Source organism: Anolis carolinensis, chromosome 3 (genome assembly GCF_035594765.1).
Source record: "Anolis carolinensis isolate JA03-04 chromosome 3, rAnoCar3.1.pri, whole genome shotgun sequence".
Lineage (NCBI taxonomy): Eukaryota > Metazoa > Chordata > Lepidosauria > Squamata > Dactyloidae > Anolis > Anolis carolinensis.
Window position 1 is genome coordinate 242,568,993 of NC_085843.1, and position 23,925 is coordinate 242,592,917.

General features: G+C 43.8%; 1 protein-coding gene across 1 annotated transcript in view; it reads left to right on the forward strand.

The window, feature by feature from the left end:
- The first annotated feature begins 1,280 nt into the window (after window positions 1–1,280).
- Window positions 1,281–23,925, forward strand: part of LOC103278210 (galactose-3-O-sulfotransferase 2) — a 29,555-nt gene continuing 6,910 nt past the window's right edge. Inside the window, exons 1-3 of the mRNA XM_008106353.3 lie at window positions 1,281–1,470; window positions 15,782–15,889; window positions 17,465–18,389. Coding sequence (XP_008104560.1) covers window positions 15,855–15,889; window positions 17,465–18,389 — 960 coding nt within the window. The 5' untranslated portion in view covers window positions 1,281–1,470; window positions 15,782–15,854. The remainder of the gene's footprint in view (window positions 1,471–15,781; window positions 15,890–17,464; window positions 18,390–23,925) is intronic.

Sequence of the window (23,925 nt, forward strand, 5' to 3'; positions counted from 1 at the left end):
CATGTTTTCAATGAAGGTGCCAACGGTTTTACAAATCCCGATGGCGTCCAGGCACTTGATGATCCAGCTGTGTGGGAGTGAGTCAAAGGCCTTTTTGTAGTCAATCCACGTCATGTGAAGATTAGCTTTTCGGCTCTTACAGTTCTCCAGAATCATTTTGTCAATCAATAACTGGTCTTTTGTGCCCCTGCTTTTCCGTTTGTTGCCTTTCTGTTCATCTGGCAAGATGTTTTTTCCTTCAAGATAGTCTTGAATTCTGTCAGCTATGATGCCAGTCAGTAGTTTAAACATAGTGGGCAGACATGTTATTGGCCTGTAGTTTCCATTATTATTATTATTATTATTATTATTATTATTATTTTCCTATTTTATTTTGGATTAAAATAAACTGGGGAGCTAATATACAAAGCCTCTGATTGCACTAGGAGCTAACAGAAAATATTCTGGATAAACACAATGTGAATGAATCTCCAAAATAAAACCCAAAAGAACAGGAACAAAACATGCCCCAGAGGCAGTCTCAAAAAAGACTGGGTGGCTCAGATTTTTGATATTCTTAGGACACTCTTATATTACACAATTATAACGCTGTGTTTGGCCACATAATGAGAAGACAGGAAAGCTTGGAGAAGATCATGATGTTGGGGAAAATTGAAGGAAAAAGGAAGAGGGCATGGGCATGATGGATGGATGGTATCCTTGAAGTTACTAGCTTGACATTGAATGAACTGGGGGTGACTGAATGAATAAACAATATAGCTCTATGATTCCACTTAAACTTATTTTGATGTCATAGAATCCTGGGATCCGAAGTTTAGAAAGGCATATTTAGGAGTCTCAGCTAGAGAACTCTTGATGCCTCACCAAACTACAAATCCCAGGAGTCCATAGGATGCATCCATGGCAGTTAAAGTGGAATCGTGCTGCTTTTATTTTATACTTCCAAAGGCCTCTCAGAGTTTTATCATAAATGTAATTTTATGTAAATGTGTGTAGGTCTCAAATTCGATATGCATCACTTGAAAATTAAAGGAACAGTACATTTTTCTGCAGCAAGCTACAGGATCCAATGCTTTCCCCTGGGATGTGTTAGGGCCCCATGGTGCTCACGGCAGATTCTTCAAAGCTCACCGTATTTAATAAAAACCCACAGAAGGCTTTGAGAAGTCAAAAATATTTAGGTTTGTTTCCAAATCAGTGTGCCAAACATCTTCCTCACTGTAACTTCAAATTAAATATCAGCAGAGTTGTTATGCTGAGGTTCCTTGCTGGCATGAAAATCCATGACTTCAGCGAAATAACAGGGAGCAAATTAATGACACCTGCTGACAGCCCAGTCATGAAAGAACGCCAGGAATCTCCAGGTGGCTGTTCATGGAGAAACATGTGGAGATTCGGCAGGCGAAGCAAAAAGCCTTCCCCCGCCAGGCATGTGTAGTAGTAACCTGTGAAAGAAAAAGCAAGAAAGTGGTATGTGTGTGAGGAGTAGCTCTAAGATGATTAAATTCTCCAAGGAGGCGAATTGTGTACAGTGAAGACTTCTTATAACTTCAGATTGCTTTTAGGAATTGTTGAGGTTGTCAAAATGAAAACTGGAGCTGGATCCTCTGCTTTAAATGCAAGTGGATCTTGTAGCACCTTTGTAACTAACTGAAAGAAAGAAGTTAAGTGGCACAAACTTTCCTAGACTGGGGTGAATCTACACTGTAACTACATTTTAATTACCATGGCTCATATTATGGAATCCTGAAAGTTTTAATTTGATAAGGTCTTCTCTGTCAAAGAGTGTTGGTGCCTCACCAAACAACAAATTTTAGAAATCACTAGCATTGAGCCGTGACAGTTAAAGTGGAGTCAGACTGCATTGATTCTACAGTGTAGATGCAACCTAACATGTCCACTGGCTATTCTCACTAGTTGTAGATCAAAACAGTTTTTTCTCCAAAGTTTTCAGCAATGCAAAACAGTATCTCTGCATGAGTGTGTCTGTATTCATCCATCTGTACATTCATAAACATATGTTATCAAGTCACGGTAACACCTCCCCCCTGAAAGGTTTATAGTTCAGTAAGAGACTACAAATAAATATGATTTTTTTCCTTATTATACAAAATCTTTTCTGGAGGTCCAAAGTTGCAAAATTCAAAAGATTTGGAGGATTGGGAACGGCCCTAGAACCAGCTATACCCCTCAAATTCTATCATGTCTAACCCTTTAATAAATGGTTTTTAATGATTTCTATGTAACTTGTATCTTCTTACTGAGTACTGTATCAATTTCTTATATGTAGTGTATAATCTATCTCTAATATATATATTAAAATGTAACTTGAAGGCAACCACCTCCCTGTGACCCTCTTTGCATAATACCTTAGGAATGGGGACATTGCCTAAATCCCTCCAACTGTTTCCCAAGTCAGATAACTATTAGAATCATTGTGTGAATGTAAAGATAAATGATCCTCTCTGCCAGCAAGATAAGCTCAGGATGTTTGCCCACTTAACCTGAGGCTGAGAGTCCGTCACTCCTATGGAAGAGGGTTCTTAGTGTATGTGAATTCATTAATTTTCTATACTGACAGCCAAGTTCTTGATTGCCTAAGATCAGCACCTTTGTCTTTTGAGGTTTACACCTTTGTTTCACATGGAATTGGACATTGATCCAAAACTCATCTGTACCCTTGTTTCCTCTTGGACTGCGTTCTCCAGGATGGTGTCACCGCAGCACCTTGGGTCCTTGCATAGACCAATCCCTGACTACCATTCTTTCCCCCATGGGAATCTCTGCCTGTAGGCTATGACATCAAATGAATCCTCAGCCAATCACAGATCCTAGCTGGCCTCTTTCTGAGGGCCCTTCCACAGTCATGTAACCCAGGATATTAAGGCAGGAAATCCCACAATATCGGCTTTGAACTTGGTCATCTGAGTCCACACTGCCATATATTCCAGTTCAAAACAGATAATGTGGGATTTTATTTAGCTGTGTGAAAGGGGCCTTAGTCAATCAGGAGAGGAAGTGGGGAGTCTGAATAAACTATCAGAATGATATAGTATGTCTTGCATTTCTCTGTATGTTTATGCTTGTACTTGCATCCTTTTCGGCTGAATTGTAATAAACCTCTGTGGCTTGTCTTTAACCTGGTGAGTTTGTTCTGTCCCAGCCTATCTGGTTTCACTTTCACTCGCTGGGCAAAGACTCTCTGACCGTGGTTCTAGCTAAATCACTACACGTACACACAGAAATGTCTATCCGTAGCAATCCACACATTCAGTTTTGAAGAACAGACTTGTTGCAAAATAATATACTGGATTTGGGGACACCCTGCTGTTTGTGCCACGTGTATGTAGTTGGCACATGGCAGCCCCCACCAGGCAGTGCCCTCTCATATGGGTTGGACTATAACTTCCATCATAATAAGCACAAGTATATCTGGCTGAAGAAGGGACTTATTTAAGGGAAGGATGTTTCGGCACTAGTTCGATGCTGTTGTAAGACGAGATGTTCTGGACACTTTGCTTAATTCAAAATCTTTGGCAGTTTTATTTCCTGTAACTCTATAGTATTTGTTTTTCTCAGGCCACCTTTGTGGCATAGATTGTACAATGTTTTCACTCGCACCCTGTTTGCCTGAGAATAATGATAAATATTGGTAGACCATTTATTGTATGCATACTTAGCTTTGAGAACCTACAGCTTTGAAAAGTGTCTTTGTGTAAACTAGTAGTATTTACTTTACCTGTGTTCAGCCATGATCTCTGAAATAATCAGTTTTTAAAACACCTTTTCATGTTTATTCTTCCAATGAAAATGGAAGAATGAGATGTTGAGCAGACTGTTTCCTTGTGTTAGGCATATATGCAAAGTGGTATTCTAACCCCCTGCTTTTGACCTCATCACATTGCCAAATTTTCTCATCCTGGAACAGTTCACCAACGCAGCCAGCATGGAGCCTACGGGATCCCATCGCATGATGCATAGCTACTTCTGACAGGGATCCGTGCTGGCTGCGTCGGTGAACTGTTCTACAACAGGGAATTCTGAACATAGGAGACTACCCGTGTTCAGATTGAAAATGCTGGGGATAGTGCGGGAACAAGCTAAAAAGGTATGTTTTTCTGGTGTTAGATGGGCAAATAGGTGTTGTGGGTGACATGGGGCGCTGAGCAATGGATTTGCCCCACTGCCGCATGATTTGCCCCACTACCCCTACGGATTCCTCGCATCAAGGCCCTCCATGTGATGAAGTCCTGAATGGCATGAGGCTTGGAGTGGAACCACATATCTAAGCAAGTTTAAGTTAAAGCTCTTATTACTATTAGCTAAGCATTAGGAAAGGCATTTCAACAGTTTTGAATAGAGGAAAACAAATAAAATCTGAGCAGCCACCAAATGATAATATCAGACTGAAGAGATGTGGTCATCAGAGGAACTCTGCATAGCATTGCCAAATCTCAGGACCAGGGCCATCTTTTCTAGTCCTCCAAGTGTGGAGGAAAAATTTCAGGATGAGAATGCTGCCTTGGAAAGTATTTGTATTTTGTTCCTATGTTAAACATGGTGTTTTAATAGCAGAATGAGTGCAGCTACAGATGATATTCCATGTATCATGCTTAATGGCATGGCCTACTTCATATCACATTTGAAATATCACCAGGTCTCTCTTCTGTGACATAAGCAGTTGGTCTAAGGTTTTGGCCCTAAAATATTAGGCTATGAGCTCAGCATGACTATGCTACCCTTTCGATGGCTCAGACTGGAACCTTAGGAATGCTGAATTTGGCTCCAAAACTCAGGGTCCCTCATTCTTCTGAGCTGGATGCTTCTTTATCTTTCTGTTGCTGTACTCAGTTTTTTTTATGCATGTACTGTGACTACAAAAAGGAGTACAACTACCAAAACAATTCAACTGAAAAAATTCTGAATATATTGAAAAGATGGTAACTGTACAACTCATTTTCTGTGTTTCTAGCATGGATGTGAGAAACCCAGTCTTCCAGATTTTGCTCTACAACAGGCATGAGCCAACTTTGGCCCTCCAGGTGTTTTGGACTTCAACTCCTAGAAATCCCAGCCAGCTTACCGGCTGTTAGTAAGTGTGGAGGGCCAAAGTTTGCCCATGCCTGCTCTACAACCCTCATCAATACTTCCAGTTGCCCATGCTGGTGGGGGATGATGAAGAATGGAGTCTAACAACATTTCAACAACTATTTGAACAACAACTATGGCCCCATGTAAGCTGCCCCGAGTCCCCGTTGGGGAGATGGTGGAGGGGTATAAATAAAGTTTATTATTATTATTATTATTATTATTATTATTATTATTATTATTATTTAACTCTAGTATAATATCTTAAAAGAAAGTTCATGTCCCTCTCTCATAATCACCCAAGAATGTCTGTTATTCTCACAACTAGAAGCCTTACATCATTTGTCGAGAAAGTATATTTACATAACTTCCCATCCCAGATGTTACAACAGAAGTGAGAAAATCGGATCTGTATTTCACTCACATGTTGCTTTATCCATTGCTCAGTAACAGCCAAAGCCATGGGGAAAGAAAACCCAGTCCAAGATATATGGCTGCCTAATGCAAAGGTTAAAGTGGCAATAAGAGAATTTACTCTTATTGACACCTTGAGGGAAACAGGTTAGCTTTGACATGAGGATACAATGGACCATATGGCAGACACAGCTCTGTTCTCAAGTTCTCACTCTCACCCTGCCTTACACCAACCCAGCATGAAAGAAACTGAAGGATTTAATGAAAAGAACTGGGATTTGACATAGGGCAATGATGTCAATGTAGTTTTGATATCGGCATAGTTCAGCTGAAACACAGCATTTTGGATTCTCCTCCTTTTACTGTGTACTTCCATATCCAAGAATAGGGGATCTTTAGTCTTCCAAATATTGTTAGACTCCAATTCCCATCAACTCCTGATAGCTTGAAAAATAGACACAGGTATGATGGGAATTTTACCCTTCAAAATGATCTAGAAGGCTCCACATTCTCTTTCTGTTGCTATAGACCACCTGTGGCCTTCCAGATGTTTGGGCCTCCAATCTCCAGAAGCCCTAGCCAACTTGTCCAATGGTCAGGAATTCTGGGAGCATGCTTTAGAGCAGGGGTTCTCAAACTTTTTCAGCCATGGAGCCCTTTTAGAAGCAAAAGTTTCTCATGGAGCCACAAGAAATGTGTATATATTATTTTATACATTATATTATATATAATATATATCAGGCAAGAAAGAACAATACTCAATATTTAGTGATGAACAATTTTAAGTAGCATAAACTTAACAGTATTTCAGTGGAAGATTCCCTGAGCCATCTAGTCCAACCCTCTTCTGCCATGTAGGAAAAACACAATCAAAGCACCCCCAAGAGATGGCTATCCAGCCTTTGTAATAATAATAATAATAATAATAATAATAATAATCCCCCCCGCAGGTGCCACCTTGACGTGGTGGGGGGGCTTAGCTGCTCCAATGACGACTGAGGGCTGTGCTGGCGGTAGTGTAACTACCGGCAGGTCCAACCAAGCCAGAGAGGCCTCAGCTGAGGAGCACAACCAAGAGCACCTAACCCATTAGCATTATGGAGAATCAAACCCAAACGAAGTCTATACTGGCTCGGTCGTCGCCCAGGATAAAAAGGACCGCGGTGGATGCTGCTGATTCTGGACATCCATCGACAAGTGGGCTACGGAATCATCAAAACCCAAATGAACAGTCACAGAAGCGGCAAAAAATACAATGCCAGAAAACCGCACAATTATGAAATGCTACTACAAATCTGAACCTCAAAGGCGTGGCTACCAAAAAAGGATGCATCAGCTATGGAAACAAGAGTACCCTGACTCACAGATAACAGAACCCCGACTGGCTGACCAACGAAGATTCATAATCAGAAACAAAGTGTTCAGTGAAGTTGAACTCGAAGAAATCCAGAAAATTTGCAAAGTAGATTACCATCAGACCACAGCACAGACAGCAGCAGAGACTCCAGCAACACTTGGAATGGTGGAACAGATTGAACCAGAAGAAAGTGTGGCGCTTTTGCAAGAATTTGAGGAACCAGCACTTGAAACATCTGTTGAACCACCAGGAACCTTGACAGCAAGACAACAAGAGCTCAAGGATAAGATCATGGCTCATGCTGCAGCAAATGCAATAAGACAGCGGCTCCCAACTCTAAAAACAGTGCCCAAGAGACACCTGGCGCCTCTCATGAAAGATGTGAATGCAGCACTCTCCACTGTCCAAATAACATCAATTGAACAAACAAACCAGTTTGCCTACAGTGCAGCAGTGATAGTAACAGAAGAACTTGGGCTCCTACAACCAAGGCAGCCCCAAAGAAAATCGACTGGAAAACCAAAGTGGAAGGTCAGGCTAGAGTTGAAAATCAAAAAGCTTAGATCAGATGCAAGTAACCTGAAAAATATGAAAGAGAGGAAGCTGAAGAATGACAAAATCAAGCAATACCTGATCCGAAAGTACTGGCTGAACACCAGAAAAATTGAAGAAGCTTTGGAAATCGTGAAAGAACAAATTACAGCAACAGCCAGAAAAATTGAAAGGTATGAAGCCAGAATCATCCAGTACAGACAAAATCAACTGTTTCAATCAGACCAAAGACGGTTCTACCAGAGTCTGAACCAAACAACAGACACAGTAACCATAAAGCCAGAGAAAACTGCAACAACAAAGTTCTGGAAAGAACTTTGGGAAAATAATAAAAACTACAACAAAAACGCTGGGTGGATAAAGGAGTTTGAAGGAAAATTCTCACAGAACAAAATGGAACTGATGGAAATAACAACTGAAATGATCAGCAAACGAGTGCAAAAAGTCAAGAACTGGACATCGCCTGGTAGTGATCAACTTCATGGATTTTGGCTCAAACATCTGATTAGTTTACATGGAAAAATGGCCCAACAATTCAATGAGATGCTGCAGAAAGGAAGTATTAGTGAATGGCTAACAACTGGAAGAACATACCTGATACAAAAGGATCCAGCAAAAGGAGCAGCACCAGGAAACTACAGGCCAATAAGGTGTCTGCCCACTATGTTTAAACTACTGACTGGCATCATAGCTGACAGAATTCAAGACTATCTTGAAGAAAAAAACATCTTGCCAGATGAACAGAAAGGCAACAAACGGAAAAGCAGGGGCACAAAAGACCAGTTATTGATTGACAAAATGATTCTGGAGAACTGTAAGAGCCGAAAAGCTAATCTTCACATGACGTGGATTGACTACAAAAAGGCCTTTGACTCACTCCCACACAGCTGGATCATCAAGTGCCTGGACGCCATCGGGATTTGTAAAACAGTTGGCACCTTCATTGAAAACATGATGGAGCACTGGAAAACTGAACTGTTTGTTGGAAATGAAAGCTATGGACTTGTCAACATCAGGAGAGGAATTTTCCAGGGAGATTCATTGTCCCCTCTGCTTTTCATTATTGCCATGATCCCTCTGTCAACAATCTTACAAAAAACAAATCTCGGCTATCAAATATCTAAGAATTCTCACAAAATTTCACATTTGATGTACATGGATGACCTGAAGCTATATGGGAAAACGGAAACTGAAATCCAGTCTCCGACCAACACTGTCCGAATTTTTAGCACTGATATCAACATGGAGTTTGGTTTGGACAAATGTTCGACAGTGGCATTGAAGAAGGGAAAAATCATTGAAAGTGAGGGCATAAATATGCCCAATGGCCAAACAATAAAGTGTCACCAGCCAGAGGCCTATAAATATCTGGGCATACTACAGCTGGACAACATCAAGCATGAACATGTGAAAACTGTGGTCAGCAAAGAATACACACAAAGGGTCAGAAAAATTCTCAAAAGCAAGCTCAATGGAGGCAACACCATCAACGCCATAAACACCTGGGCCATACCTGTCATAAGATATACTGCTGGCATTATAAATTGGACACAGGTGGAACTGGACAATTTGGACAGAAAAACAAGAAAACTCATGACCATTCATCATTCACTGCACCCTCGCAGTGATGTTGACTGGCTATATCTGCCTAGAAGATCAGGGGGCAGAGGACTCTTACAAGTAAAGCAAGCAGTCAAAGAAGAAGAACATGCCCTGGCAGAATATGTCAAGCAAAGTGAAGAACCTGCTTTGATTGAAGTCAAAAATCAGAAACTCCTCAAAACACAGCAGACAAAAAACCAGTACAAGAAAACCGCACTGCAAACTAGAGCTGACAGCTGGCACAACAAAACACTGCATGGAAAGTTCCTTGACAAAATTGAAGGAAAAGCTGATAAGGAGAAGACCTGGCTATGGCTCACGAATGGGACCCTGAAGAAGGAGACAGAAGGCCTGATCCTTGCAGCCCAGGAGCAAGCCATCAGAACAAATGCAATTAAGGCCAAGATTGAAAAATCAGCTGATGACCCAAAATGCAGACTGTGCAAGGAAACCGACGAAACCATTGATCATATCCTCAGCTGCTGTAAGAAAATCGCACAGACAGACTACAAACAGAGGCACAACTATGTGGCCCAAATGATTCATTGGAACTTATGCCTCAAGTACCACCTCCCAGCAGTAAAGAACTGGTGGGATCACAAACCTGCAAAAGTATTGGAAAATGAGCACGCAAAGATACTGTGGGACTTCCGAATCCAGACTGACAAAGTTCTGGAACACAACACACCAGACATCACAGTTGTGGAAAAGAACAAGGTTTGGATCATTGATGTTGCCATCCCAGGTGACAGTCGCATAGATGAAAAACAACAGGAAAAACTCAGCCGCTATCAGGACCTCAAGATTGAACTTCAAAGACTCTGGCAGAAACCAGTGCAGGTGGTCCCGGTGGTGATGGGCACACTGGGTGCTGTGCCAAAAGATCTCAGCCGGCATTTGGAAACAATAGACATTGACAAAATCACCATCTGCCAACTGCAAAAGGCCACCCTACTGGGATCTGCACACATCATCAGAAAATACATCACACAGTCCTAGACACTTGGGAAGTGTTCGACTTGTGGTTTTGCGAAACGAAATCCAGCATATCTATCTTGTTTGCTGTGCCATACAATGTCGTTGTGTTGATAATAATAATAATAATAACAACAACAACAACAACAACAACAGCAAAAAAAAAAAACCAGAGGTTCCTGCCATGCATGAAAAATGCAATCAAAACTCAAAACTTTAATTTCCCTGCATTTCTCAGGAAGAGGAAAGAGGAAGACGTGGGAGCAGCATAACACTGCGGAGCCCCTCACTATCACCCGTAGAGCCCCAAGGGTTCCACTGAGCACAGTTTGAGAATCCTGCTTTAGAGCGTGCATCTTGCAAATGGGAAAACTGAGGTCTGTGTATGTGAAGTTCACATCTACATCCCCTTATTTCACTGAGATGTGAGTTTCTTGGTATGCTGCAAATATTCTCATTAGGTGCAAGCAGACATTTGATTTTACAAAAATAAGCATCAAGAACAATTCAATCTTATCACATAATGAATACGTTTGAAGAGTTGTGCCTATGCCTGGGCATCCCTTTTGTCATGCACCATTTGCTGCTCCCTAGCAATAATGCTTTCAGGGCTCCAGGAGGCCAATAAAGGCATTCTTTCATATTAGTAATGCATCATTACCATTAATAATGTGTCAGATTCCAGGCAGCTCATGGTTAGACCTAACATAAGGCAAGTCCTGCTCATAATCAGAAGAACACACAAATCTACCTACCTAGTTTGCCGGCAATCAGGTAGGCGGGATTATTCCGCTACACCTCTTTGGGAAGAAAGGCAAAACATATTTGCTTTATACTTATTCTAATCTCACATCAACTTGAGCTGATTTCAGTGGAGTAGGTGTTTTTCCTGTGCTTCGTAAATCAAGCAATGTCCAAACTCAAAAGACACTGGATGAAGTAAGTGCCTCAACTTTATTTTATTATTGTAAAATCACTCTTGCTAAGGGTAACAGGCAAATTCCAGTCTTGTCTCCTTCCTGGAGATTCAGAACCAAAAAAAAAAGACATAAAGACTTGTGGGAGGGGAATGGGATTGGGCCAGGAGACGTTTCAGAACTATTTCCCATAAGGAAAGGAGAAGTAATAGCAGTGGTAAAGGCTATGCAGGTGTACATTGGCCTATTGTTGTGATTTATGATGGAGAGACCTATTTTACCCAATGATACTTTTTGAATGCTATGTGCATGGAGAGTAAAGATAAAACCAGGACAGGGAAGAAGCGGCAGAATGAAGTATCTGTTGAACCATCCAGCGCCATTTGATTGTTGGGATTCACACACAGTTATACATACACACATTCCATGTATTCATTGCAATATGCAAATTTATGATATGGTCTTCCTTGTCTATTAAGAGAGCTTGAACATACATTTTTCTTTAGGGGATTTAACATATGTCAGTAGGTAGTAGGAATTCTGGTGTATAAAAGTAGATTGCCCCAAGATTGAAGTCACCCACTACTGTGCTGGAGAACAATGATGGTGTATTTCATACCAAAAATATTTGATGCATGTTTGTCTTTGTCAGGTTACAAATGGTCCTATATACACTTATATAAGAGATTATTCCATTTACCTCAACGGACTTACTTCTCAATAGATAAGTACAGAACTGTCAGTAATACATGCTACAGCAAAGAGGATGAGCAGTGCCATATATCTGAATAAGATACTGGGATTTGTGATTTCTTAATATTTGAAAGTACTTGAAGTACTGCTAGAGATGTCTTTAGGACATGCACCCTCCAATCATTTAATTAAGAGTTCAGATAAATGTCAAGAGATATTTATTTGCAATGATATTAAAACTGCTCTTCATTGCACAGGGCTAGGGACTATGTAGCCATCCAGATGTTGCTCAGCCATTGGTTATCCTGCTTAAGGCTAACATGTGTTGAAATCCCACAACTTCTATAGGGTCACATTTTCCATACTCTGACATATAGGGTCTCCTATAAAGTTGGAAATCCAGGGTTTGTGTTAGAAGAAGAGAATTAATTCAATCAAGGAAGTATAAGACCTGTTGAAAACCAGTGCTCTTAGAAGTCTCTCATTCATCAAGTCAATATAGGTCAAGGTTGACGTGAGAGAAAATAAGAACAAAATGTATCCTTGATACATTTATCTGGAAAATACACCACATTCTATCATCTCTCGTCTATTTATATTTTCCCAAAAAAAGGAAACATAAATTTGTACATACCATCAGCTTTGCTGTAATACACGACTGTACCTGAATTTTGCATGATTGCTCAGTCTCCTTATGCCTGCCTCCCACTTACATTCTTGTGAGATTGTGACCCAATACATCAGTCACCTAGTCATGCAGAACCACTGCTTAATGTAGAAGTAGATACACTATGTATTGTAATCAGATTTTGAGAAACTGGCTGAGGCTGGTCCACTTAAGCTTACACAGGCAGAAACACCTAATGGGTCACACCATCTTGCAACTGCTTTAATAACTTGCTAACAAAATGGGCAACACACAGCAAGTCTCAGCTTTCAGCCGAGATGATAATAATACTTTCTGGCCCTTCTTGATTCATCATAATCTCTGGCGTCTGTCTAAACTGTATCTATCCAACCTGCAATAATCTTGTATGCATTGGCACCTGGCACAGTAATTACAGTGTCAAGGGGTCTTTCATTATAAGCCAGTAAATTATCATCTTCTTCCCAGGCAGTGGGCAGAGATTGAAAATTGTGGGCTTCCCTGTCCTCTTTTTATACGGTGGTGGTGATGATGTAGAGCCATCCCAGGTTTTTTCCAACTAGATGCTCTCCAAATATATTGGACACACAGGTCCCATCACTGCACACTAGGCTTGTGCACGGATTCAGTTTGGTCAGTTCCCTTCAGCCAATCTGGCTTGTTCGGCTGACCGTAATGGCAATGGCTCAGCCGCCTTGTTTTTTTCGGTCGAAATGGGCTACGCAGCAGCCAGTCACAGATCTTCCTCTCCTATTCGGCATCACGCAGCACATGAAGAAGCTGATGCATGATCTCAAGGGCTTTCCCTGGGAGTCTTACCTGTTGGGTCAATCAGAATAGAAGAATGCAATGATGTGTCTTATGCAAGCTGTGTGGTTTTAATGGGGCAAGCGCCTCCATTGCTCTCAGCTGCATCCTGGCTCTGGAGAGGTGTTTCTGTCCGGCTGCCTTGGCACACGCTCTCAGCTTTATTTTTGGCTTGGCTTGGCTTCTCTCTAGCATTGAATCTTTTTGATTTTCCTTTATTTTCTTGATTCTTTTTATTTAGTGGGACTAGGAGTTGGGAAATTGCAAGATGGGTAGGTGGGGTGAGTGCACATGTTTGGGGACTTGGGAGAAAGAAAGAGCATTCCTTTGCTCTTGGTGTGCTTTTCTTTAAAAATATTTGGGTGGCTCTGAGAGCCTTGAGCCACATTTTAGTTTATTTTTCTTCTCCCTGCCTCTCCTTCAGAAAATACTTTTAAAATATTATTATTATTATTATTATTATTATTAATCATAATGATCCCAGCAAATAAACAGAAAAGCCTCATTCTCAGAAAACTACTACCTAGTTACCTACCTACCAATAATTTCATTCATTTGCAAACAAATTCTCTCTTTAAATTTCTCTCTGTGCTCCAAAAAGAAAAGAAACTCCTAAAAATCAGGTGACCCAAATGCTATGAAATTTGGTGGGCTAACAATGGATGATGTGTCCTCCACGTGTGGTCATTTTCACCCTGATAGCCCTAAAAATGATGGGAAGGGCAGTCCAAGAATCCCCCCCCATTGCCGCCAATCAGAGCCGGTCCAAGGTAATTTTCAAGTGTAGGCGAACAGAAATGTTGCCCCCCCCAAAAAAAACCCCAATCACTGAAAAATAAAAGTGTTGGATAAGCAAAAATATTTGATAATAAGGAGGGATTAAGGAAAAGCCTAAATAAACAACACTCTGAAAATGGGAAATCCAGACAGGAAGCAATCAGGGCCAACTAACACCCCCCAACCAAGGATGCCCCCAGGGAGGAAGCCCCACTTGCCTTGCTTCCTGGACTTCCTACAGAGGAGGAGGCTGAGTTGGATGACCCAGTAGTCTGAATCAGTACAACTATTTCTGACAATGTATGTCAGATTTTCTCAAACAGACATTTTCCAGAAGTGCTGGACATTAATTACTGCCATCTCTGCCTTGCACATCCATTAGAAAGTGTAGATTCTATATCTCTGCTAAACTAAATAGTTGCATACAGGTGTTAAAACTTTAATCCTCGGGAAAATCTACTTATAAATGAAGGTACTATGACTTATTTAACAATTTCCCTCCTTTCTCATAAATGGGGCCAAAAGTGGCTCACCTATGAATTAAAACAAGCTCCATAAATTAAAAAGTAACAGTAGAAAATGAACATTCAATTAAATAAGTGTGTATGCATTAAATTAATTCACCCAAGTTAGGTAAGATAATCAATACTTACTTCACAGGCTTCCCAAAAACCATATTGTCTTCCTAGGCTCCTTTCTGCTGCAAGAGACAGGAGTTGCCTCGATGGGGCCCCAACAACATGGCGCCACAGGCAAATGCCTAGTTTGCCTGGTGGTAGAACCGCCTCTGCCGCCAATGGGCTGGATCTAGCCACATTTTTTAACTGCAGACCAATAACGGCTATTCAGCTACCCACCCCTTTTTGGGAGGCATGAGAAAATGTATCCAGGGATCTCCTGAAATTCGGCCAGCAGAAATGGATTAAGGTTCAGCCAAGATGCACAAGCCTACTCCATAGCATCAGAACCATTGATCATGAGAGCTGGAAAATAATGGGAACTAAAGTTTATAGGATGAGGTAGTGGCAACTATCCATGTTTTAGTCCTGTTATGTTGGTGAGGAAAACCTCAAGGTTTTTGATTTCTACTTTCAGAAAGTTCACTAAACACAAGCAAACAGAGTATTTGCAGTGCTCTCTGATCTCAGAATTTTGTAACAACCAGGAGTGACAGTCACATTCACACACAAAACGTATAAACACAAAGCTCACAGCAAAAAAACACACAATCTTTCAATTGATGGAAAGGGAAATCCATGGAGACATATCAGAAATGATAGGCAGGATGCTAATGTGGCTCCAATAAGGGATAGCATATCTAAAATGAGAGATGGGGATGGAGGAAATCATAACTGCAGGTGGAAAAAGGAGGAGACAGCCTTACTTAAGTAAATATCTGATCTGTTTGTGTTTGAGGAAGGTATATTCATTCTGTCCACACAAAGCTATTCACTAGAATTGACTGTAAACATTTGCTAGTTATTAGATCTAACTGTTGTTTTTAGGTGACTCTGATCTATGACAAGCCTATCACAGGGTTTTCTTGGCAAGATGTATTCACAGGAGGCTTGCCATTGCCTTTTTCAGAAGTTGAACGTTCAACTTGCCAGGATCATCCATTGGGTTTCCATGGCTGTGGAATCTCTGGTCTCTAGGATCCTAGTCCACTTAACCCACGATGCCACATGGTTCTCATGAATATCTTAAATGTTGCAATATGCCCTTAGGAGCAAAACTGAATAGGTAGGTCAACAGGAGCCATTGGGAGGGTGATGTTTTAATTGGGTGAATCTCATTGTCCGTAAAGCAATATTCCAAGACAGCAGAGGTTAGTATGGCTAAAAACACCCTGGACTTCATCATTAGTGCAAATAGAGATACTTTGCTTGGAATAACTACTCATTGATCTTACAAATGTATGCAGACTGATGTTTATCCTTCTCTGCAAAGTAGATGGAAACTTGGAACCAGCAGTCAACTGGGAAAGCTCTGGATTGCCCTGTTTCTACTCTTCTTCCTCTGTGTAATGGTTCAAATCTTTGAGAAGTTACATTACACCAGGTAGGTTCTGCCATGCAAAAGATGGCAAATGCTTTGTATTAGATCCATACACATTGAGAGACCAAACACTGATTCTTTTTAATTTGCTCCATCTACCATGTTTCCCTGAAAATAAGACTTATATGTCTTATATTAATTTTTGCTCCCAAAGTTGTGCTAGGTCTTATTTTCAGGGGATGTCTTATTTTTCCATGAAGAAGAATTCACATGTATTGTTGAACAAAAGAAATGAACATTTATCATGTATAGTACAGTGGTTATCATCACAACCCAGCATAACCAGACAAACTGTGACTTCTATCAAGAATTTCTGATTACTACCATTATTTCCATGTACCGCAATCTATGGTACGTACATTTACTGATTCTGCATGCTCTGGTGTTCTGTTCGGCGGGCATGCTTCCAAGCAAAAACATTGCTAGGTCTTACTTTTGAGGGAGGCCTTAGATTTAGTAATTCAGCAAAACCTCTACTAGGTCTTATTTTCATGTGATGTCTTATTTTCGGGGAAGCAGGGTATCACTAGTTCAATATATTCTGTGTCATTTTTAGTAAACTTTTCAGGGCAAAATGAGAAGTACAGTTGGCCCTGGGTATCCCCAGATTCTGTATCCATGAATTCAAGCATCCACTTCTGACAATATTTAAAAAATCCAAAAAAACAAACTTTGATTTTGCCATTTTATATAAAGGACACCATTTTACTATACCATTGTATATAATGGAAACATCCATTGATTTTGGAATTTTTAGGTGAATGGGGAATCCTGGATCCAAACCCATTAGATATCAAAGGCCCACTGTGACATTAAATGTATCTGTATATTTAAATATGAACCTTTTTAAAATGTAGCTGGTAGCCACTGAAGGGATAGTACTGATACTTTTCAGGATAACTCCAGGTTAGGAGGAGATAGCTATCATTTCCTTCACTTCTGCTGTCTTGAGCAGAATTCACTTCATTGAAGCAGTTATTTTCATTGGAAAGAAATCACCATTGGCACCTCCAAACTTTGAATAGCAAAGTGGACAGCTGATCTGGTATGAGACTTTGGTGGAAAGTAGTTTAACCTTCCCAACTTGCATAGTTCAGGTCAACCTTCACCTCTATCCCTGAAGGTTGATATTTGCTTTGAGAAGGAAGTGTCATGTGTAGCTTGGCTCACATTCTTTGTGCAAACACAGGTGTATATATAGGAGCAGTGGAGTGGCCTTGCAGATGTATTTGTAATGGGAGTGGACAATCCAAAAGAATTATTGACCTTTTCAAACAGTTAATTGACTGACTGACTGACTGACTGACTGACTGATTGAACCAGATGAAAATTAGTGTGAAAATTAGTATGATATTAATGTTTGTACATAACTATTGAATGAAGAAAACATTTACAGCAGTGTCATTATTTACATATGTAGCATATTATACATAAAAGGAATGGAAAATAAATGTATATGAATTACCAGTAGATGGAAAGGAAAGAATTTTGGGAAGATAAGCTATAGAAAATAAGTTTTGAAAGTGTGACACAAAATGGTAGGAAATCTCTTTATGATTAATATTCTGTTCTTTACAGCAACTGTAGATGTGATTTCAGACAGAATCAGCTTGATCTCCAAGAGAGCAGAGGCAATGAGAATTCCTTCCAGTTTCAAGTGAACCCAAGCTCCATCCCTCTTCATTCAGAACGTGAACAGAATAGGACCACTCAAGACAAGGAGAACAGACTGTTGCCAAAAACTGCAGGGAAGAAAAGACCTGCCATGAGACCAAGCATGGCATTTGACAAAGCCAAACTTCTGGATGCTAGCTGGGGCAGTGAAGAAGACCCCTGGCAAAAAATGCTTTCAGAGGAGAGGGAGATGTTGCAGGTCCTCCATGAAACAAACCAACCAGACCCAAAAAATCACAGCACTGGAAAAATCCCTGTAAGAAACCAAGGAGCACTGATCATTACTGACAATATGAATTATATTGGTACAACAAACACTAGAAGTTTCTTGATTCAAGAGGCAAATCCCACAACAGGGATCATTGCAAAGGATCAAAACTCAGAAGTTTGGGGGCCACAAAGAAGCCATGCTTCCAGAGATTCAACAAGGACTAAACCATGGGCTTTTGCTAACCTAAGAGACAAAATGCCATCTGCGGTGGCTTTGACAAAAGTACCCAATAGGCCAACTCAACCAGAAGAAATTATTTTTTCAAAGGGTCAAAGAACATCTGGGGCCAGCATACCTGTTCTCTCTCATCCTGCAACATGCAAGCCTAAGACTCGTATTGTTTTCCTAAAAGTGCACAAGAGTGCCAGTAGTACTGTCATGAACATCTTGTTCCGTTTTGGAGAGACTCACGACCTTACTTTTGCCTTGCCTGTCAATGGAGCCAGTCAGTTGTATTATCCATTTTATTTCACAGCTGCATCAGTGGAAGGTTATGTTCCAGGCAAGGATTCCCAGTTTGACATTATGTGTCATCACATGAGATTCTTTGAGCCAGAGGTAAGAATCACAAATCAAACTGTGATGCCATTTTTCTAGAAAATTACTGGTGAGAATTAGGTTATTTCCAGATGGTAGGAAAGAGACACCCCATTGGTTAGGGAAGGAAATCACATGTGGGAAGGAATTGAGAGATTTAGGACAAACATTTATGTGAATTGAATGGGTGGATGTCTGTATTAAATGTATACCCCAACCTATACCTGAAAACTCAGGGCACTGTACAATAAGGACAGGTTGCTTACCTGTAACCATGTTTCTTCGAGTGTACTCTGTGAATTCACACTAATGGAGAAGCTGCGCCTGCGCAGGTTCCGACGGAAACTCTTCCAAGCTGAAGTTCAAATTTTGGCGGTAACCACGCCCCCCTTCCCAAGGGGCATATAAGGCAGCCCCAGGCGCCCACTCTCCAGTTCCTACGCCGCCAAGGCAACGAGAAAGGGAGAGGTTTGCCAGAGGGGAAGGAAGGGCGGGTTTGTGTGAATTCACAGAGTACACTCGAAGAAACATGGTTACAGGTAAGCAACCTGTCCTTTTTCTTCGTGTACTCTGTGAATGCACACTAATGGAGACTGACACGCTAAGGTCCCGGATGGTGGGACAAGGCAAACTCGACAGCCAGTGAATGTCCAAACATAAGTTTATTAGGACACATTGAGATAACAGTCCCAAGAGACCAGTGCAATAAGTTGTCCGAAAGGACCAGTGCAATGCGAGCATGAGCATAGTACAAGAGAACAGAACATATTAGGAAATACTGAATAAACGTAATAGAAACACAGAAATTGCGTATAGTGCATATAAACGCTCTCCCAAGGGAAGAGGGGAAAACATCACACAACTTGACACACCCGTCAGGGTCAATAAAGTGTTACAGAGCAACAGAGCAACTGCCCAAAACAATTAGGGAAAAAACATATCCCCAGAGGTAGGTATGGGGAGAAGAACTGGCCCATAACTTGAAGGAGAGGTATAGAGAGTCACCTGCGGGTGAGTATAGGGAGAAGAAGGACGTTTGAGAGTCAGGATAGGCAAGATGAGAGTACTGATCTTGCGAAGGCCGAGTCTTTTAGGGCTTTATTGTCTAGCCTGTAGTGAGAGACAAACGTGAGTGGGTTCGACCAGATTGCCGCTTTACAGATGGAGTCAAGCGGGATACCTCTGAGGAAGGCGGTCGAAGCCGAGAGGCCCCTCGTTGATCTCGGACGGATGGATGGAGGGGGAGGGCGTTTGGCCAGCTCGTAAGCCAACTCAATGGCCTGAGCAATCCAATGGAACAACCTTTGGGAGGAGATGGGATTACCCAACTTGTCCGGGGCATAGGCGACAAAGAGTCTCTGAGTCTTACGGATGCCCTTGGTACGGTCCTTGTAGAAGAGGAGCGCCCTGCGAACGTCGAGAAGGTGCAGTTTTCGCTCGAGAGGAGAGGAGGGGTTAGAGAAGAAAGCTGGTAGAAGAATGTCCTGATTGAGGTGGAAAGCTGACATTACCTTAGGGAGAAAGGTAATGTCCGGGCGAAGGACAGCACGGTCGTGGTGGAAACGTAGGTAAGGCTCATCGACCCTGAGAGCAGCAAGCTCAGATGGCCGTCGTGCCGAAGTGATTGCCACTAGAAAAGCCAGCTTCCACGAAAGCAAGCGGAGATCAGTTGAGGCTAGTGGTTCGAAGGGAGCAGAAGTGAGTTGAGAGAGTACGAGTTCGAGGTTCCAGCCTGGCGTAGGTGGTAGCGACGGTGGGCAGATGTTGTTGTAGCCTCGAAGAAATGTTTTGATCAGGTGGTGAGAGAAGAGAGACGGCTGACCATGGCGTTGAAAAGACCAGGAAAGAGCTGCGAGGTAAGCCTTAATAGAAGCGAGAGAGAGTTTCCTCTCGACGAGAGTCATAAGGAAGTCGAGGACCACCGATACCGAGGTTGGAAAGGAGTCGATATTACGGGATCGAAGGAAGGCGTGAAAGCGAGAAAGTTTGTAGGTATAAGCTTTGGTTGTAGACGGCTTATGGGCTGCCCGAAGAACATCTTGTAGGTTTTGCGGAAGGGAGGTTAGGTAAGAATCCTCCATGCAGTGAGATGAAGAGAAGGAAGGTCCGGGTGAAGAATTTGACCGTCCTCTCTCGAGAGAAGGTGCGGCGAGGGAGGCAGAGGGCGAAACGTTCCTCTGGAGAGGCGAAGAAGGGCTGGATACCACGGTTGGCGGGGCCAGGCCGGAGCTATGAGAATCGCTGTGACCGAGATCAAGAGGAGTCTTTCGAGGACTTTCGGTATGAGGGGAATAGGGGGAAAAAGATAAAGCATCTCCGCTGACCAGTCCAGGAGAAAGGCGTCCCCTAGGCAGCCGGGAAAGGAGTTCGGGGGAAGCCTCGCTCCGTAGCGGGGTAGCTGAGCGTTCTGGGGGGAGGCAAAAAGGTCCAGAGTAGGTCGCCCCCAGTCGAGGAACAGATTGTGGAGGATCTCGGGATCGAGCTTCCACTCGTGAGAGGAGGATGTCATCCTGCTGAGGGCATCTGCCAAGTCGTTTTGGGCACCCGGAAGGTGAATCGCGGAGACCTGGACGTCGTGGGCTATGCACCAAAACCAGAGGCGGGAGGAGAGGTGCATCAACTTTCTCGAACCCGTACCGCCCTGTTTGTTGATGTAGAATACTGCTACCAGATTGTCCGATTGAATGAGGATGGATTTGTGGCAGATGAGGCGGGAGAAAGCTTTCAGGGCTTTGAGGATGGCGAGAAGCTCGAGAAAGTTTATGTGGTTGGTCCTCTCAGATGGGGACCAAAGATCTTGGACCGTCAGGCCGCTCATGTGGGCTCCCCAAGCGTAGGTGGAGGAGTCCGTGGTTATGGTTATTGAAGGTAGGGTTGGATGAAATGGAAGGCCCCTGCACACGTTCCGGTGAGACGTCCACCATGAGAGGGACTGGCGGACGTTTGACGGTATCGACAAGTACTTGGAGTTGTGGTGGTAGAGCGGCTTGAAAGTGTCTATAAACCACCTTTGTAGAACCCGAAGATGCAGCCTGGCGAAGGGGGTTGTGAGAACCGTGGAGGCCATATGGCCTAGAAGGACTTGAATGGCACGGGCTCGGACCCTCCGGGCGGATCGACATAGGGCGATCTGGTGGCGGAGAGCTAGGAATCTGTCGAGCGGTAGCGAGACAGTCTCTGTGACGGAGTCGAAGAGAGCTCCGATGAATCGGATTTTGGTCGACGGGGAGAGATTTGACTTCTCGGCATTGAGTTGAAGGCCGAGAGATTTTAGGAGACGCAGCGTGAAGGAGACGTGGCTCTCGAGAAGAACAGGGTCGGGCCCGACCAGAAGCCAGTCGTCCAGATAAGGAAAGACCGTGATGCCATGCAGCCTGAGGTGGGCCGCTACGGCGGCGACGACCTTGGTAAAGACCCTTGGAGCCGTGACAAGACCGAAGGGTAAAACGGTAAATTGGTAGGTTTGGTCGAGGACTTTGAAACAGAGGAAACGTCTGTGAGCCTCCCGTATCGCCACGTGGAAGTAGGCGTCTCGTAAGTCTATGGAGGCAAAGTAGTCTCCCAGCTGCAGCATCGGGAGAATAGAGGCAATAGAGACCATCCTGAATTTGGAAGGGCGAATGAAGATATTGAGGGCCCTTAGGTCCAGGATGGGGCGTAGCCCGCCCCCCCTTTTCGGGACTGTAAAGTATCTGGAGAAGAAACTTTGAGGATCCAGTTCGGGAGGAGAGGGACGGATGGCCCCTTTGGCCAGGAGGGCATCGATTTCGGCCAGTATCTCTGGAGAAGGAGTTGAAGAGAGAATGTGACCTGTAGGTGGGAGCTCTGTGAACTCTAAGGCGTAGCCCTCTTGGACAATGCAAAGAACCCAAGCATCTGAAGTGATGGACTCCCATTGATTGTAAAAGGGGGCCAGGCGGTCGGCGAAGGCACAGGAGGGTCGAGGCAGCGTGGGCTCTACATCGGTAGCAGACGAGGAGCTTTGGCAAAAGGGGATGGCGTCAGGTACGCCGGTTAGCCTGTGGAGGAGCGGGGGTGGTTCGACCCCGTTGCTTTTGCGGATGAGGTCCCCGACGGGGTTGGTGATGGCTTTGATTGCTCGAGCCCGAGGGGCGCTTGAAAGATTGGTGCCAGAAAGATTGCGGCGGGAAGCGACGGAAGCGGTGAGGGAACCAGCGGGTGCGCTGTGGCTGCGGTTGGTCGCCACATTTAGACGCAAGAATTTTAAAGTCATGATTAGACTTGAGTTTGTCATCGGTACCGGAGTTAAATAGTCCGAGTGCATCAAAGGGGAGGTCCTCAATGACCTGTCTGGAAGATGAGGAGAGACCTGACGACCTCAGCCAGGCGTGGCGACGGATGGCGATCGCGTGAGCAATCATCTTGCCCGCCGTGTCCCCGGTATGTTTCGCCATCTGGATTTGATGGTGGGCAAGCGAGTCAGCCTCCTGTTGGAGGGTGGTAAGGACGGAGCGGTCTTCGTCTGACAGTTTAGCGAAGAAGGGCTGTGCCTTCTCCCAGATAATCTGCTGGTAGGCACCCATGCAGGCTCCATAGTTTGCCATCCGGCAAAGTAAAAGGGCTCCGGAGTAAAGCTTTCGACCCACAGCGTCGAAGCGCTTCCCTTCTCTGTCGGCCGGAGTGTTCGACTGACGACCTGAGGATTGGGAGGCCTTGACGACCAGGGAGTTGGGGTTGGGGTGGTGTTTCAGCCACTCCAAGGTATCGTCGTCGGTACGGTACCAAGTCTCGATCCTCTTCGAGGTCGGAGGAATGGAGGAAGGGGTTTTCCAGGAGGCCTGGATAACGTCCAAGAGATAAGGCAGGAAAGGGAGTAGCGTGGCCGGCGGAGCTTGGGCCTGCACCCTTTTGAAAACTGGATCAGACACTGCTTTGGAAGTCTGCTTGATCTCCAAACCCAGGGCGTCGGCCATTCTGACCATTTGATCAGAGAAAGCACGAATATTGTCAGTAGGAGAAGGCGGGTCCGCCTCATACGCATCATGAGGAGGAGAGAGGTCGAGTCCGAGAGAGACTACCGAAGCCGAGAGGACAGAGTCTGGGCGGTCAATGTCAACATCTTCCTCCTCAGCCCCTTGGGGGGACTGAGGGGGAGAAGAAAACACAGTCTCGGGGGGAGGCATGGCCTCACGGGAAGAGAGGGCCGGGAGCCGAGGATCTTTAGAGGCTGAGGCCTGGGCTGCTCGAGCCAGGTGAGCCGTTTGTCTGCCACGCTCCGGTGTCGAGGTGGGAGGGAAGAGCTGTTGGCGCGAAGAGTGAGGCGGCGCAAGAGGCTCCGGCACCGGCACCCTGACCACCGTTTGGGTAGAGTGGTGGGGTGAGTCCTGCAGCTCCCCGTCAGACAGGGGGTGCAATGGAGATTGAGAAACATCTCTAGGCCTCTGGGCTGGCACAATTGGAGAAGACCTTCTCGAGGAGGTTGCCGAGGAGGACGGCGGGTCTCTCCTTGAGGAGGCCGAGGAAGAGGAGCGCTGAGTCAGCCGTTTTTTTGTCGGCGGTTGCTTGGATGCAACCCTCAAGGACTTGCCAGGTGTGG